This window comes from Diadema setosum, chromosome 2 (genome assembly GCF_964275005.1).
Source record: "Diadema setosum chromosome 2, eeDiaSeto1, whole genome shotgun sequence".
Lineage (NCBI taxonomy): Eukaryota > Metazoa > Echinodermata > Echinoidea > Diadematoida > Diadematidae > Diadema > Diadema setosum.
The window spans coordinates 46,650,152-46,665,968 of record NC_092686.1 but is presented as its reverse complement, the minus strand read 5'-3'; the positions used below and the strand labels follow the sequence as shown (position 1 = coordinate 46,665,968).

Genomic DNA, 15,817 nt, shown 5'->3' with positions numbered 1-15,817 from the left:
CCAACATTGTTGGAATTGTTGTTGCCATGTTATGATGATGGATGCAGACTTTGTGCATAATCCTTGGTATTGACTGGTAATGTTGCAATTCACATACATCGGAAAGTAACAGCAATATTCTTGTCCAATACTACACTGTATCTAGGTAAGTTACCATTTTTCACAAAGTTTTAATCTCAGGAACTCATTGATGAACAATTTAAGGGTTCCAGTCACTCTCCTAAGTTATTGATTGTGTTGTCAGTATTGCACAATCATGTCTGCTTTGAGTGAATTATTCTCACCAAAATGTGGGTCCTCGAACACATTTCATCGTCTGTGATTACGCAGATATCTAAATGTAGCGCTTTTAAGATATGTTCCATTTTATTTTCACCCCAAGTAGATCGAACACAACATGGTGCAATTGGAGACAACCAAGTTTAAGATCAGCAGAAAAGGCACCGTGTAGTAACGACACAAAGTGTAGCTTAGTTTCAACCAATTCCCCCCCCCCCTTTTTACCCATTCAAAATCTTGTTTTTGACTTGCATATTCTAAAGTGGCCATGATAAGCCTCATTTTTCTACGGGAGAATATGATGAAACTTCTGAAAAGGGCAGATTGTGGCTGAGAAACTCGATAAAACAGAGTTAGGGTGAGAGATAAATTCAGGTGTCTACATCTTCTTTCCCTCCCAATAGCTATCATGGACTTGAAACGAGGTAATACCAGAATGATAACTAGAAAGACAAGAGCCTAACTAAATCACCATCTTCTGTAGACTAGTCAGCAGTGCATTCATCAAGGTTTAGTTCGTTGCAGCTCTACATTTCAAGGAGAAGTTTCCCCAAACATATATTTGGACTCTGTAAACACAGAGAATCAATACATTTGGTGTAAGTTAATTGTAACTCAGACAATTCATTCAAAACTTGTCAGTATATGTGTCAGTATTCAGACTTTTGGTTATAACATGTATTGCTTTCCGTGAAGTGGAACCTCATATAGGAAGTCGTAACAATTGATAACATTACAAATTGTTGTAAAATAATATGAAGAAAATGAGAAGAATTTCACAAATCATATGGAATTATCATAAATTCTGCATACCTCTTTGAGTAGCTCAAGCAAGTATTCTTTTGATATGCTAGATTTATTTATTTTGTGAAAAATTCCTGCATTACTTTTGTAAATCATTCAGCCCTTCTGACAACACAAATTATAGAATTCCCATCTAGGTATGGCAGCACATGGAATTAATCAACACTTTAAAAATAAACAAATATGAATTTTTTAAAGGATTGACCTTTTCTGCAAACGTTCAGTGAGAATTAACTGATCTATCTGCATTTGCTGAATCCAAATATATTTTTAGGTAAATTTCCCCTCTAAATGTTGGTTGCTCAAAAGTGTAGAAAGACTCCGGCACACACATTATAGAGTGAGCTGCAGCTCGTAAAAACGACCTCTCTCCTGGATGAAAAAAAATAAAAAGCTCATTGGAAGCAAGACGAGACAGGAGATGATTGATCCATAGTCACTCACAGAGACCAGTCATACATTGCACCTCATCAAAATGTGGTTTTAGCATGAAAAAAGACAGAAACGACACCAAACCAGGCAAACTTTGATATGGTCCACCACTGACAGGCTCAAATACAGCATTTTATGTGCAAGATTTAACCAAAGATGTACGCTGTAGTTCACTTTGTGAACTCCAAGTTACGATGGCAAAACAGTAAATCTGTCACAAAAAAAAAAAAAAACAGAAGAGCATCAAATCTGCAGAGCAGTTTGGTTGTCAACAGGAACCTGCCTGTCATGAATGGGGATAATGCCAGGCCATGTCACTGCAGTGCACACCATATTTTTTGTTTCACTACACTTTACATGTATGGAATTTCTGCTAGTCTTTTTTTTTTTCTTTTTACCCATAAGTGAATAATGTATGCTTAAAGCTCTCAAGGGAAACAGTTTTTTAAAAAGAAATTTGAGGTGTAAATGTACAAAACAATGTAAAAGAGAGAGAGAGAGACACACACACACACACAGTAAAGGAAAAAGAGTGATCAGAGAAATGGACAGAAGCAAGATGTCAGAGAGCATGTAGGGTCAAACAAATAATCACCCCAAGGCCCCTTGAAGACTTTGAAGTCATTGTAAGATTTAGAGATTTTTTAAGATGTCGGTATCCATGGAGAACATAACTCATGAGTTGCATTATTTTCATTGTTATATCTGAACTTGGTAATGCAGGGTAGGAAAGCAATTTTATACATGGTTATGTTGTACAATATGGCTGTTTCTTTGTATCATTCTAGATTGCTATGAACAGAGTGTGTTTGATTTTTGCTTTCTTACATCATGGGTGACATGACATTTTAATGCAGGTCTCAAGACATTTGACAAATATGTCATATGCAATGTCATCCACATTAATACCTAAGGCACGCAACAATTTCATAGTTGCATGGCTCCACATGTACTCACACTAATTTACGTGGCACACTTGTAATCAATCACTGTTTTGATATTCCGTAGCACTTGAAGGATAAGAATTATGTTGTGATGGGTAAGTTGATGCTGAGGACGAAGGCTTGTTGGCACCTTGTTGAGAATGTTTGACTGAAGACGGCATAAGATGCTCTTGGTTGCTACATTGATAATCCCGAAGTTCTCGTGGCATTGCTTGAGCACGGCTTGTGAAAGATTCCAATTATACATGCTTTGCCTGGAAGGATGGCTTGAATCGAGAAGATCAACCCAACAAAACTTGCACACGGCCCTCTCACTCTCATCCTATTTTGACCCATTTCTGCCTCTTTTTCACTCATTACCAAGATGCCAGACTCGCCTTCTGTCTGCGAGTATAAACTTGATTGCCGTTTATTTCCATAAATGATTCTGTCAGTAGGCCCTATGTCCCATTACAAGAAAATGTCGGTAATCATGCAGATGTTGTTTTCCCCTCATATCCTCACATTATCAGGTCTTCTAGTCTTTTCTTTATAAGGGATCATGAGTAATATTTCAGACCATCTACAGAATGTTTTGTTTTATTTGCTTTTACATTTGTGTTTATTTTTGCATGCTTGATGTATATGTATTTATTAAAGGACAAGTTCACCTTCATAAACATAAGGATTGAGAGAATGCAGCAATATTAGTAGAACACATCAGTGAAAGTTTGAGGAAAATTGGACAATCGATGCAAAAGTTATGAATTTTTAAAATTTTTGTGTTGGAACTGCTGGATGAGGAGACTACTAAGGCTCGTGATGTCATATGAATACAACAGTATAAAGAAAATATAATGAAAATTCAACATATTTTCACTTTTTTCGCATAATAAAAGAGTACTTGTCTTGCCTCTATCTAAAGGCAATGGGAATAATATTACCCATAACATATGTCAGTAACGAGTCAAGGGAATGTGTACTTTTTTCAAAAGATGAAATTTTGTGAAATTCTCTTTATATTTTCCTTATATTGTTGTACGCATGTGACATCATACACTGCAGTAGTCTTCTCATCCAGCGGTGACCGTACAAAAACTTCAAAAATTCATCACTTTTGAACGGATTGTCCGATTTTCCTCAAACTTTCAATGATGTGTTCTACTAATATTGCTACATTCTCTCAATCCTTATGTTAATGAAGGTGAACTTGTCCTTTAAGTACTATTAATCTAACATGCCATGTATCCATCTGTGAAGTGTGTATGCAGCATTTCTCCCTTGATATGTACATAACCATTTATGAGTTTTTCAGTTATTTTCCAATTATCTTGCAATTCAACAGTATCATTATTTTGCCTCATTAATTTTTGGTAAATTCAACTTTTTTAAACATGAGAACTTTCATATGAGATGCTGTACCTTCTTGTATTTTGAACAAAGTTGTGCATTGATAAAACTTTCACACACAAACACAGAACATGGACAGAAATTATCAACTTCACTCCAACGCACTCTGCTCACGTGGCATTCCAAAACCATGACCTAACCATCACGTATCATAAATGAATAGAACAATTAATGTTTGTATTTTGTCGCCTGAGAACCAGAAGGGCGTTATCACAATGATGGTTGGGGGGGGGGGGGGGTTGTTATTGAATTATTGGAAAAGGTTGTAGAACTTTATCTCCACTACATTATGGTGCCAATTTTAAATTATTCTCATTTTCATTAAAATGTTCAAAATCAAAACCACAAGGGTGATATTTTACCTGATATTTGGAACAATACCTATAAATCTATACATTTCTTATTGAATAAGCTTTTTATTGCATAAAAATCTATTGCTTATTTTTATTTATGCTCAAAACATAGGAATGCAATAGAACCTCTGGTTCTAAGCTGAAAAGTTTTAAATTTGCTTATTCCTCAAATGCCTGTCTTAAAACTCAACTCGACTGCAAATTTTTTGTCCAATTCTTGATAGAAAGAAAGTTTATTAAATGTGTTTGTTGAAGTTTGTGTCTCAGCCTGTAACCCAGCTATCATGTGGCTAGTACATAATGGGTTTTGTGTATAAGGTGTGTTATTTTTGATAAAGTGCTAAGGACTTGTCATCAAGGTTAATTTGAAAGTCATCTATTTTGCATGCATGCTTACAGCTGGGCAGATTTCGTATCGAAAAGCATTAGCAATCATTTCAGAAGAAGATTCACAGCTTTAAAGTATGCACCTCTGAGTAGGAAGTGCAATATACCTGGCTTGTCACACTCTCAGAACATAAACAGAATTAAGAAATTACTTATACCAATGTTTTGATAACAACTAACACATTTTACATAGCAAAGGTCAACACCAAACCAATAGTATTTTAATTTATATTAATGACAAGATCATAATCACAACTTCAAAGAATTCACAGAAAGATTCAATCTGGCTCTATTCATGCTATGACTTTTTAGTTCATGTCTTGGTTGTTTTCATTTCATACTTTTTTTATTTGTTCATGCAGTACTTTGTTTAATGCCTTGCCTTTTGCTAAACTCAGATATGAAGGTGTTTTCTTGAAATATCAACATACCTTTTACATTATCTGTATGAGTAATAGCAGAGATTGCACTGTAGTCGGTATACTTATGAATTGTGGAATGATAAGTATTTGCATTCAAAAGTGTTGTGACTTTTTCTACACCTCATCATAATGCAGTCCATTTCATTGCTGTATCAAATCATTATTCACTCTCTGTATTTCACAACTTGTATGACTGTTCTTTTTACCGTCAGATACCTGTTTCGTAATGATGTGATATACTTTCCAAAGTTCTCACCTGTAGCCGTCTGTGCATCAGGAAAAGGGGAAAAATTAAACAAATAAGATTGAACTTGAAAGCTTTGAGTCATGAAGTCTTTGATAAAAAAAAAACCAACTCAGAAACTGTTTGGCAACTTTATTAGGCTTTCATTATAACAGGACACACAATTTGTGCCTTTTGATATGCACTTAGAGACTATAGCATTGCATTCCGCTCAGAATCAAACCCTACTCCTAAATGTGAGTGAGATTTGGAATTATAGCTGTGGAGACATGCCAATTAGCAAGCCACCTGTTGACCTACTTGATGCTCTGAATAATTGTCTTCATGTGCTGCAGAAATCATGTGACTAAGCAGCCACATCATCCAGCTGTTCTTTGTTTTATTTCTTTAGTCTCCTTACACAGGGAAGTGTTTTCCATTATCCACAAAGTAGTCCTACGTATTCATCAGATGATTAGAAATCTGTTTTAGATAACATCTCAACATCTAATGCAGAGATTGGGCAAAAGCTGTATGGCATTTCTTAAAAGAAATGAACATAAAGTCAGATGCCTCATTCTACATGTAGTACCCAACCTTATGCATCAATGCAATATTGGTTAGTGTAGCAAGCATTGCAACTAATATCATTACCTGTTATTATGACTGTTGTCATCACCATCATTATTACCAATATTACCATTGTCATCACCATTATCGTTACCATTATCATCACCAATATTACCATTGTCATCACCATTATCATCACTATAGTTATCACTGTTGTCGTCACCATTATCATCATTGTCATTACTGTTGTCATCACAATTGTCATTACCCATGTCATCACCACCATTTTGTACCTGTTCATCCCAAGCATTGGGATGTGGTATTGGTGTCGTGTAGGCATCACTCCATTATGGTTGCATCAAGTGGAATCTTAGTAGCAGCCAACACAGCTAAGTTGGTTAATGCTGTCCAGTGAATTTTACTATGTATGTGTAATCTAAGCAAGCTGGAGATAAGCATGTCTATTAGAGTGTAGCAGCATTGTGATTGGCTGGTTGTAAGTTGCGGACTTCATTTGTCTTTCGCCCTTCATTTTCCCTTGGCTTGAAACAAGCACTCCTCATATCCTTGTAGACTACTGTGCCTCATGCTCCATCAGCATGAGTGGTAGGCTCCCCACAAGACCACTACTTTTTACTGTAAAAGTGGAAATATTCGCGGTGTTAGAAATTTTCGCGCAACCAGAAACTAGCGTGAAAATAAAAGCACGCAAATATTTTTGCTTGCTATATGTGCCTGTGCGCAATGTCTTGATTCCGCGGAATTAAAAACACGTGAAACTCTTCTTACCCGGCCAAGCGTGAAAAATTAGTCGCACGTAAATATCCACTTTTGCAGTAAATGCCAATAACATCCATTCAATGTAATACTGATGCTGATGTGGTAGTGACAGCTCAAACTTAATTCTCTCCTGCTTAGAGAGACTACACAAATTTCTGAGTATGAGGAGATGAATCCATTCATGACATGTGTGATGCTTTGTTGCACATGACATGATTCATCCTCATCTCTCTTGTGTTGCCTGACATTTTGTGTCCAAGTAAACACGTCAAGGAAGTCATGATTTGAAGCATCTCTAACAGGTGTCCTTCCCATTCTTTTTTTTTTCAACAAACACATACCAGGAAAAAAAAAAATGTTTTATGTTTGTTGGGAATGTGATGATTTGATAATAAATATCAGAAAATCTAGGTCTTTGGTTTGTATTGAGTCCAGTACGAAGCATGCTCACAGGGCTCCCTCTTGTGTTTCTCTTTGTGCAGGCGAGCACGCCAAAGGACATATCTGGAGGCCCCTCTAACCTACTCCACTTTGCCCCTGACACTAAAACACAAACTGCGCCGCCAATCAAAGCAAAAACCAGAGATTCACTTGATTCAGTCACAAGCTCAGTCAGTTCCAGTAGTACCTCAGGCAGTGGCGAATACATTTCGTCCATCATCCCCCAGTCCAACGTCCCCAAGCAGTTTGCCTCCTTCCAGTCCTCCCCACAGTCCTCTGCCCAGCCCCCTTCCCAGCCCCCTACCCAGCCCCCTACCCAGCCCCCTACCCAGCCCCCAACCCAGCCCCCACCCCAGCCCCCATCCCAGCCCCCATCCCACCCCCCCTCCCAGCCCTCCCCCCTCTCCAATACCCCCATCACTCACACGCACCCCTCCCCCCAAGATATGTCTCGACGATCACCACTCAGTGGAGGAATCGGAGGTGGATCAGGAGGAGGAGGAGGAGGAGGAGGAGGGGGAGGAGGAGGAGGAGGAGGCGGCGCCCCTCCCCCTACCACTCCCCGACCCCGAAAGCCCCCAAATTCTCCCATCGCCACACCCAAGCCCAATGGTGCACCCTCCCCACTCGACAACAACCCATTTCTGAAAGCTGATGCTGGGGTGACTCCCCCTCTCCCCAGCCGGATCAGGCGCGTGCAGCCCCCTACTCCAGGAATGACAAGCCCGACAAACCAGAACGACAGCCCCCGCAACGGTGCCCAGCCTCCCCCGGTTCCAACCCGGCCCCGGAATCGCACCACCTCTAGAACTTCTGAATCAGGTACCAATCTATGATGGCAGGGGTAGAAACTTCATGATGGAAAGTGTGATGCTCAGCTGTCTAGCTCGTCCTTCTAAGGATCTTGTAGCGTCATGCCTTCCTGCGCGAGACCGAAGATGAGAGTTCTAAATTCTGGAATACAGGTTCTGGAAGAAGCAGACTGAATTGTATCACTCCAGCCAAGGACATTTGGTGCTAATTGTATGAATTTATGAGTTGTTTTTTTTTGTCAAGATCACTATTAATCACAATCTTTTTCTCCCCTATGATTAATTGCTTTTCCTACACCACCATTCATCACTGTCAATAGAAGCAAAAGAAGAAGAGTGGTAGTTTAGTGATAGCATTTGTGGTGGCGCAATTCTTATGGTATATAGGAGGGAAATATATTGAGATGTGACACCAATTATCACAATGGCAGATGTATTATGTGATGCCATGCCATCTCATATTTGTGGCTGTGGACTATGATGAAGAAACAGGTGGAATAGTCGAGGATTAATTCCTGTTTAGAGGGATATCTTTGATACATTAGCATACGGCTTGATGTGAATTGACTATTAGTCTTGTTTCAGACATGCACACAACGGACCAAATTTAATCTGTTCCCTACCAGATTATAGAATCCCCATTGACTCTGTACAAGAGCCTATAGGATCGTGTAGGCAGTGGGTTCAATCCACTGCTGTGACGAGGCATTTCAAGGGGATGCCAATTCAGTAGGCACAGAATTTTGACTTCTTTCTTCATTTTTGCAACGTTCAAACCAACAGTTGCATGAATAATGTCTTGAGTGTATTCGCCATTATGTTCACTCCAGGCTTTTTGATATCAGTTGTTACTAATTTGGATATTTTCTATGTGTTCAGGTGATGCTCCTCCATTTACCGTCCTTACAGTAAAGGGGAGAAGAAGCTCTTTTTGATAAGCTTTTTTACTTGCATTGTATCATGATCAAAATGGCACATTAAACTTGCACACAGAGATGTCATTGACTTTTCTTTTCTTATAGACTTCAAACTGACACAAAGTTTCTATGGCTGTTTCACATGTGTAATCACTTGGTAGATTTTTCGTGAATAAGTAAATTTGAATAGTGCTGGAGGTGTTGCGTACCAACTTTCATGCCAACAGATGTTGGTTACTTTCATATTCGCAGCCTCCCTGTTTTATAGAGCATCAGCCTGAACACTTGCCTCCAACAAAATGCAAATTTAAGAGAAGCTTTGACTAAGTTTAGCCTTTGCGGCAAAAGAGATCTCGATGACTATGATGTAAAATTTGTGACAAGTGCAGATACTTTGCTGTTGTCAAAGTCATGTTTGTAAAATTTGTATGATAGATGGATGTTCCCATAGTCGATACTTAATTACAGTGGCACATGAAATGTGAATGTAAAATTTGAGTGAACCAAGAATATAGGTCATGTAGCAGTCTGTGTGGATACGTTATACCAGTACAGTGTACAATGGTGCAATTAAGCATCATCTCTTGTTACTGATGGTGGTTGAAGAATATATATTATGCAATATGAAGAGAGAGAGAGAGATTGATAAGTGAGATCTCTCTCTTCATGGCGGTCATAGTACATACTTGTATGTAATAAATTATTAGATTTTTGTGGCCTGACAAAGTGATTGGAATGTCTGTGTTCTATGTGTAGTCTGTGTAATTAGACGCTTTGGGGTGGTATTATTTGCTATTACAATCTTACAGTCATGCAGTAGTGGTAAGTAGACATTATAATAGTCACTGGGTCTGAAAATAAAGACTTCTCTCCTATCCACATCCTCTATTTCTGACACATTTCAGTCTGAGGATGGCAAAATTGTTTTGCTCTAAATGGATAGACTTTCTGCTGACTTTTAGGGCTAATCTTTTCCTTTGTTTTTTTTGCAGGCAAAGAATTAACAAAGTTCCTCACAGCTTATTTTTTTCCCCTCACAGTCTGATTTACTTGTACAGTCTTCCAGTCAGCTAGAGACAAATGATAATGAATTTTCCTCTTAATGTTCTTTTGTGATCACTGAACTGCATCTGTTGAACTTTGACCCCATTGGTTGTCAGTGCCAAGATGAATCTTTTTATCTATTTAAGATTGCAATTATGCACCGTGACATGATAATGATGTTGTTTCCATAATTTTGTACTTGACATCATTTTCAGCAATATGTTTGTTAAATGTTGGGGTATTTGAGGAGGGAGAACATTTAATCAGCCTTGAAAGTAAAAAATGCCTTTTTTCACACAGCGTTGTTAGAACAAAATATTTAAAGGGAATTATTAAAGTTGTTTAGATGGCATATTGAAATCTAGGTACTAGGATGGGAAAATAGTAGACCAAGGGTAGCATAGTTTTCTTTCTTTTTGTATGGGAGGACCATCTTATGATGTTGGACTTAGTTTTGTCAGCCAGATAAGAGCTGAAGAGGTTGTAGTCTCAGAATGGGGTCATGTAGTGAGTGGTAATGTTTACACTGGTACAATGTGTATAGTCACTATGAACAGTTCCTTGTATAGGTGCAGTAGAAGCGATGTATAAGGCAGAATCAGTTATTATTTGTGTTGAATCACAATGTACAGTTGACTTGCACATTGTTCACATGAAGACAAGCCTCCCAAGATACAAAAATAGAGAGAGAACAGAAAGAATCAAATAATTTTGTTTTATGTGCTGATTTTGTGCTTCCATCATACTTGTAGTGATGCTGATAAAGACAAATCTCCATTTGCTCGAGGTGAAACATAAAATTTGCATACTATACTCCCTTATCCATATGTAGATGGCATACATCTTTTTGTTTTGTTTTGGTGTTTGTTTGTTTTTTGCCCAATGATGGATGCCTGTAAAGATACAATGAAATCTTAAAATGATTTTGTTGTGATTATTACTATTTGTTTAGAATTTGTCTGATGGTCGATGGAAACCATATTATAATTTGAAGTTACTGTTTTGCCGTTTGTTTGTCAGACAAGTATGTAGTCAGCAGAATTGTATAAGTGATGATAACAGTGTTAAATAGGCCATACCTTTGACCTTCCCATGTTGATAGCAGGGCAAAGGTATGTGCCATTCATCAAGTTCATCCTCCCTTCCCACCCTGCCTCCCCCCCCCCCCCTCTTCAAAATGGAACTTAATCGGCCAGAGTGAATTGTAGTTACTCTGCCGCAGAGAGTGACCAGTCACCATTTGCTGCTTTCTACTAACATTTTTTTTTTTTCTTTTGTGGTCATTTTGGCATCCATACTTAAAATTGTGTCACAATTTGTCCTCCTTGTTGATAGATAAACGATCACCCATATTAGTGAAATGTGAATCTGAAATAGTCACTTTATCAAACAGCCTTTGGACATTTTAATGAAGTTTGACCTGATTTGTCTATGTCAAGTTCAAAGAGAATGCTGAATTCCATATTGAAATCATCCTGTATCTTGCTGTTTCAATCTTGCCATTTTATAGGAGAAATGCACCTTTGATATTTTCATACAAGTATGTTACCATGGAAATTTAAGCAGAGGAATAATAAGTATATCCATTATTTCATGGTTTCTACCATCAACATGTATTGCTTACAATGCTTAAAAATTCAATACACTTGTCAAATATTGTTCCTTCACTGATTCTGTGAATTGAGACTAAGTGAAACAACATGAGTCTTCGTGTGTAATAACCAGTATAGTAACGTTGGCAACTGTTATTATTCCAGTCACTTTTAGTCAGAATGAAAGACGTGGTTTCAGGAATCATGTACAGAAAATTATAGCTTTATGCTCGTATGGTTACATCTGTGAAAAGTGAAATGTTTTCGTCGTATGTTTTCAGTGAGTGCTTTGCACATCTTTCAGTCATCTGACAGTGAAGAGAAATATTAACACTATAACTGTACCTTTAAGTAGGTGAAGATTATGAAAATCTACCATAAGAATTGCCAGTCAAAGTTGAATAGACCCTCACTTACTTTGCAATTAAGGGTTATTCAGTGTTATTTTGATTCACATTGAAATTGTTGAGTAGTCTTCTCCAGAGGTAAAAACATTTAATTTTACTGATTAGTATAAGTGTCTTCCAAGATGATGTTAAACATGGAACATATTGAAAGAAGTCATTAATTTTTTACCGCCCCATCAGTGCTGAGATTAGTAAAAGTATGAAATCAATTGCAGAGACTTGAAGGAGAAATGAGTTCATTGTAGTCATAGAGTAAAACAAACATTGATGTCCACTAGAACAGTAAAAACCATGACAAAAAATGAGGCTTCAGTGGTTGTTGGTGATCTATGTAATGCCTTGTCACCATCTATCATAATCTCCTTCAGTGAAAGAGGTCTTATATCAGTATTTAGATATTCCATGTAAAATCCATGCTTCAATCAACAAGCCTGCATTAACTGATGCTACACATGACTTGATCTGGGACAATGCAGTCATAATTCAGAGCTTCTCAATCATTACTCTAAGTGCCAAGTGTGTGGAGTTTCTTCTTGTTGTTTGTGTTTGATTTTCCGTTAACAACCAAAGAGTCAATCTGGCAGAGTTACTTAATTGTTTGCTCCAAGAGGTACTTCAAAGTGAAGTTGTCCGTTTTGAGTCTCTTCAATGACCAAGTTGAATTGTATGTACTTACATACTTTGTATGCACCTCTTTTTCAATTTGTATGCATCTTTTCTATTGCAACTGAGTAAGTGAATTTGTAAACAAAGTAATAAGACCAAAACATAATGACTTATGCAAAGTTCAACATCAGTGCTTTCAGTTCTGAGAATATTCACTTGTAGTCGTGGAATATTCACTTGATGTGATATGTGTGCAGTGGTTCTGGAAATGTGTATGAGAAAGTGGTGCAAGGTGGCCATAACGTTTAAGGAAAATTGTTGGTCTGTATGTCAACAGTTAGGCTGTACAGCAACTAGACATCAACTTTGCGGCAGACTGCAAGAATATCTTGTTCTTCACAATTCAGTAAGAAAAGTTTGCTTCATTGTTATCTCACCAGTGTTATTAGAGACATTCAGAAAAGTTTGACCAGAATTTTTGTTTTAAATTTGTTTGTGCTCACAAATCCAGATGTGATCATCTCTGTTTTTGCTTATTCAGGAGTATTCATTTATATTGGGATGACATGTTCAGTCTTAAAAAAGAAAAGGATAAAGGAACACATGCCTTGATCCTGAACTTGTGTCAGTGAACATTCATGAATTTATGAATTATGTTCTAGAGATTATTTCTTTAATAATGTGTACCTACTTACTTTGATTCCTCATGTTGATATTTCCAAGGAATTATGATAAACTTAAAGGGGAGATCTGTGATCCACTTGAATACATTCCCCTCTCAGAGATTTCAGTCATGCGCAGGTTACTTAGCTAATTGAATTTATCATTTATTTTTATTCTTACATGATTGATTTGAACAGAGATAAGAAATCTTGCATAGTCATGGGAAGGTGAATAGACGCTATATCAGAAAGCTGGTATATTTTAATTGAACAAATGCACTTTGTAGTATCAACATGTTGGTGAAGATCTACTTCTCAAGACTTTAGAATGTATCAAGTAGTTTGAAGGGTGTATTATATAAGTCATATGGATCAAACTGATAACTCCCTGTATATTTGATTTCTTTTGTATAAGTTAGAGTATTATAAAGATTTATATATTATATGTATAGAAGAAGGTGGATTTGAATTGGATTTATGATGAGTATTGAAATCATTTGTGTACATGTATTGGGTTAAAGGGAGACTTATTTTTGACACCATTGTGAATCCTTATGTGCATATATTTAGTCTTGGCATTTACATGAATAAAGTTTCTATAAGTTTTAACAAAAGCATTTAGCCATAAAATGTGCTGTGTCTGCATTTCTTTCTCTTTCTCAAGGCATTTCTCATTTCAGATACCACCACATTTGTATTGCTAGAAACTAGTAGTTCTTGTTTAAATTATCGTAACTACTTGATCCAGAGACTCCAACCCCAAGCACCTTCTGATCTGGAGATTCTCCCGCCCGAAACCCCTAGCAAACGGGAGACTCTAAGTTGATGTGTGCGAGGCGCGAACTTCCTTGGGTTTCTAGGTGTTCTCTGGTGCTATCTAAGGCTTATTTTTATACCCCCGCCAAACGAAGTTTGAAGGGGGTTATAGGAATCAGCGGACGGTCGGGCGGTCGGGCGGGCAGTCGGCGCGGTCGGGCGGCGGTCGGGCGGTCGGGCGGTCGGGCGGTCGGTCCGTTGCAAATCTTGCGTCGCGAACTACTTCCTCAGTTTTCAACTGATTCCCATAAAACTTGGCACAGATGTGTGCCGTGGGTTGTAGATGTGCAAGACGTATTTTTTGACAGTACCCAAAAGTACGTTGCCATGGTAACGGCATATTATGGGCAAAAATGGGTACAATCTTGCGTCGCGAACTCCTCCCACAGTTTTTGATCAATTTTTATGAAATTAGGTACAGATGTTCATCTGAATATGTTAATGTGCAAGACACATATTTCCGCAGTGGCAAAAAGTGCGTTGCCATGGTAACGGCATGTTATTGGTAAATATAGAGCAAAATGCTTCATGGCAAAACTGCTTCATCAGTGTTCTTCCAATTCTCATGGAATTCATATTGAATGTTTGTCTTAGGATATAGGTCAGCATGACACATTTCTTGACAGTGACAAAAAGTATGTTGCCATGGTAACAGCTCACATATTATGAGCCAAAATGATGGAAAATTTTGTGTTGCAAACTACTTCCTCAGTTTTTGCCCAATTTCCATGAAACTTGGTACAGATGTGTGCCTTTGGTTGTAGATGTGCAAGACGCATTTTTCGACAGTACCCAAAAGTACGTTGCCATGGTAATGACATATTAATGGCAGAAGATCAAGGAAAGATCTTGCGGATTTAACTACTTCCTCAGTTTTTTGACCAAAGCTTATGAAACGTTGTTTTGACCAAAGCTTATGAAATGTTGTTTGGCGGGGGTATAACCAGTCGCTGTAACGACATTTCTAGTTTCAACATACTATAGAAATAAGTAAGAAATCCTTTCCACCGGGAGACACAGAGCCAGGCGGGAGAAATCAAATCTCAAACGGGAGAACGGGAGATTTTGCAAAAATGGGCTTTCAGCTGGAGATCTCCCGTCGAAAACGGGAGAGTTGGAGTCTCTGTTGATCCGTGCTCATACATGTACAGTGGACTCCCATTATAACAAAGTCGTTGGGACTGGCAGTTTCTTTTTGTTATATCAAAATTTTGTTATATCTGAATAAATAAACAATAGAATTACATAGTGTGGATAAAGTTGCAGCCAAATTTTTGGAGTGCTCTGTTCATGTATGGGGGGGGGGGGGGGGGTGGAGCACCAAACTATATGTACATACATACATATACATAATATATATATATATATATATATTATATATATATATATATCCCTAGTTGGCACCTTAGGGAGACATATTGGGGGGAAGTGTCTTCATTAGGGAGACAACTGGTCATTAAGGAGACAATTTTCGTGTCTCCATTGCGTAAACTGCCATTGAACATGTAATAATAAATTTGCATATAAAACAAATGGAAATGTCTTCCAAATGACCCATCTAGGAGTATATATATATATATATATATATATATATATATATATATATATACATATACATGTGTATGTGTGTGTGCGTGTGTGTGTGTACGTGTTGTACCAATTACTGATAGGTATCGGTTAATTATCTAATTGCGGGATGCCCCTGCAGAAAGTTATTATACAATGCAGTCTTCTGAGAAAACGAAAACGATGCGAAACTGATCAATGCTGCATCAAGTATACACTGTACAAACATAGCTAACATAAGAGGTATTCAGAGTACACAGCACTAGGTGTATGGTGTCAAACAGAGCTAGTTTATTCATCCGCTAAGATAGAGAACGCAGGTTAGCTCTAATGAAAATAGATTATGATTATATTACATTAACCTGCAACAC

At 37.7% G+C, this 15,817-nt stretch overlaps 1 protein-coding gene across 1 annotated transcript in view; it reads left to right on the top strand.

Moving 5' to 3' along the window:
* The window catches only part of LOC140245782 (dedicator of cytokinesis protein 3-like), a 127,603-nt gene extending 119,408 nt beyond the window's left edge, over positions 1–8,195 (top strand). Inside the window, exons 50-52 of the mRNA XM_072325305.1 lie at positions 7,066–7,379; positions 7,417–7,507; positions 7,600–8,195. Of these exons, the coding sequence (XP_072181406.1) occupies positions 7,066–7,379; positions 7,417–7,507; positions 7,600–7,860 (666 nt within the window). The 3' untranslated portion in view covers positions 7,861–8,195. The remainder of the gene's footprint in view (positions 1–7,065; positions 7,380–7,416; positions 7,508–7,599) is intronic.
* The last annotated feature ends 7,622 nt before the right edge of the window (positions 8,196–15,817 follow it).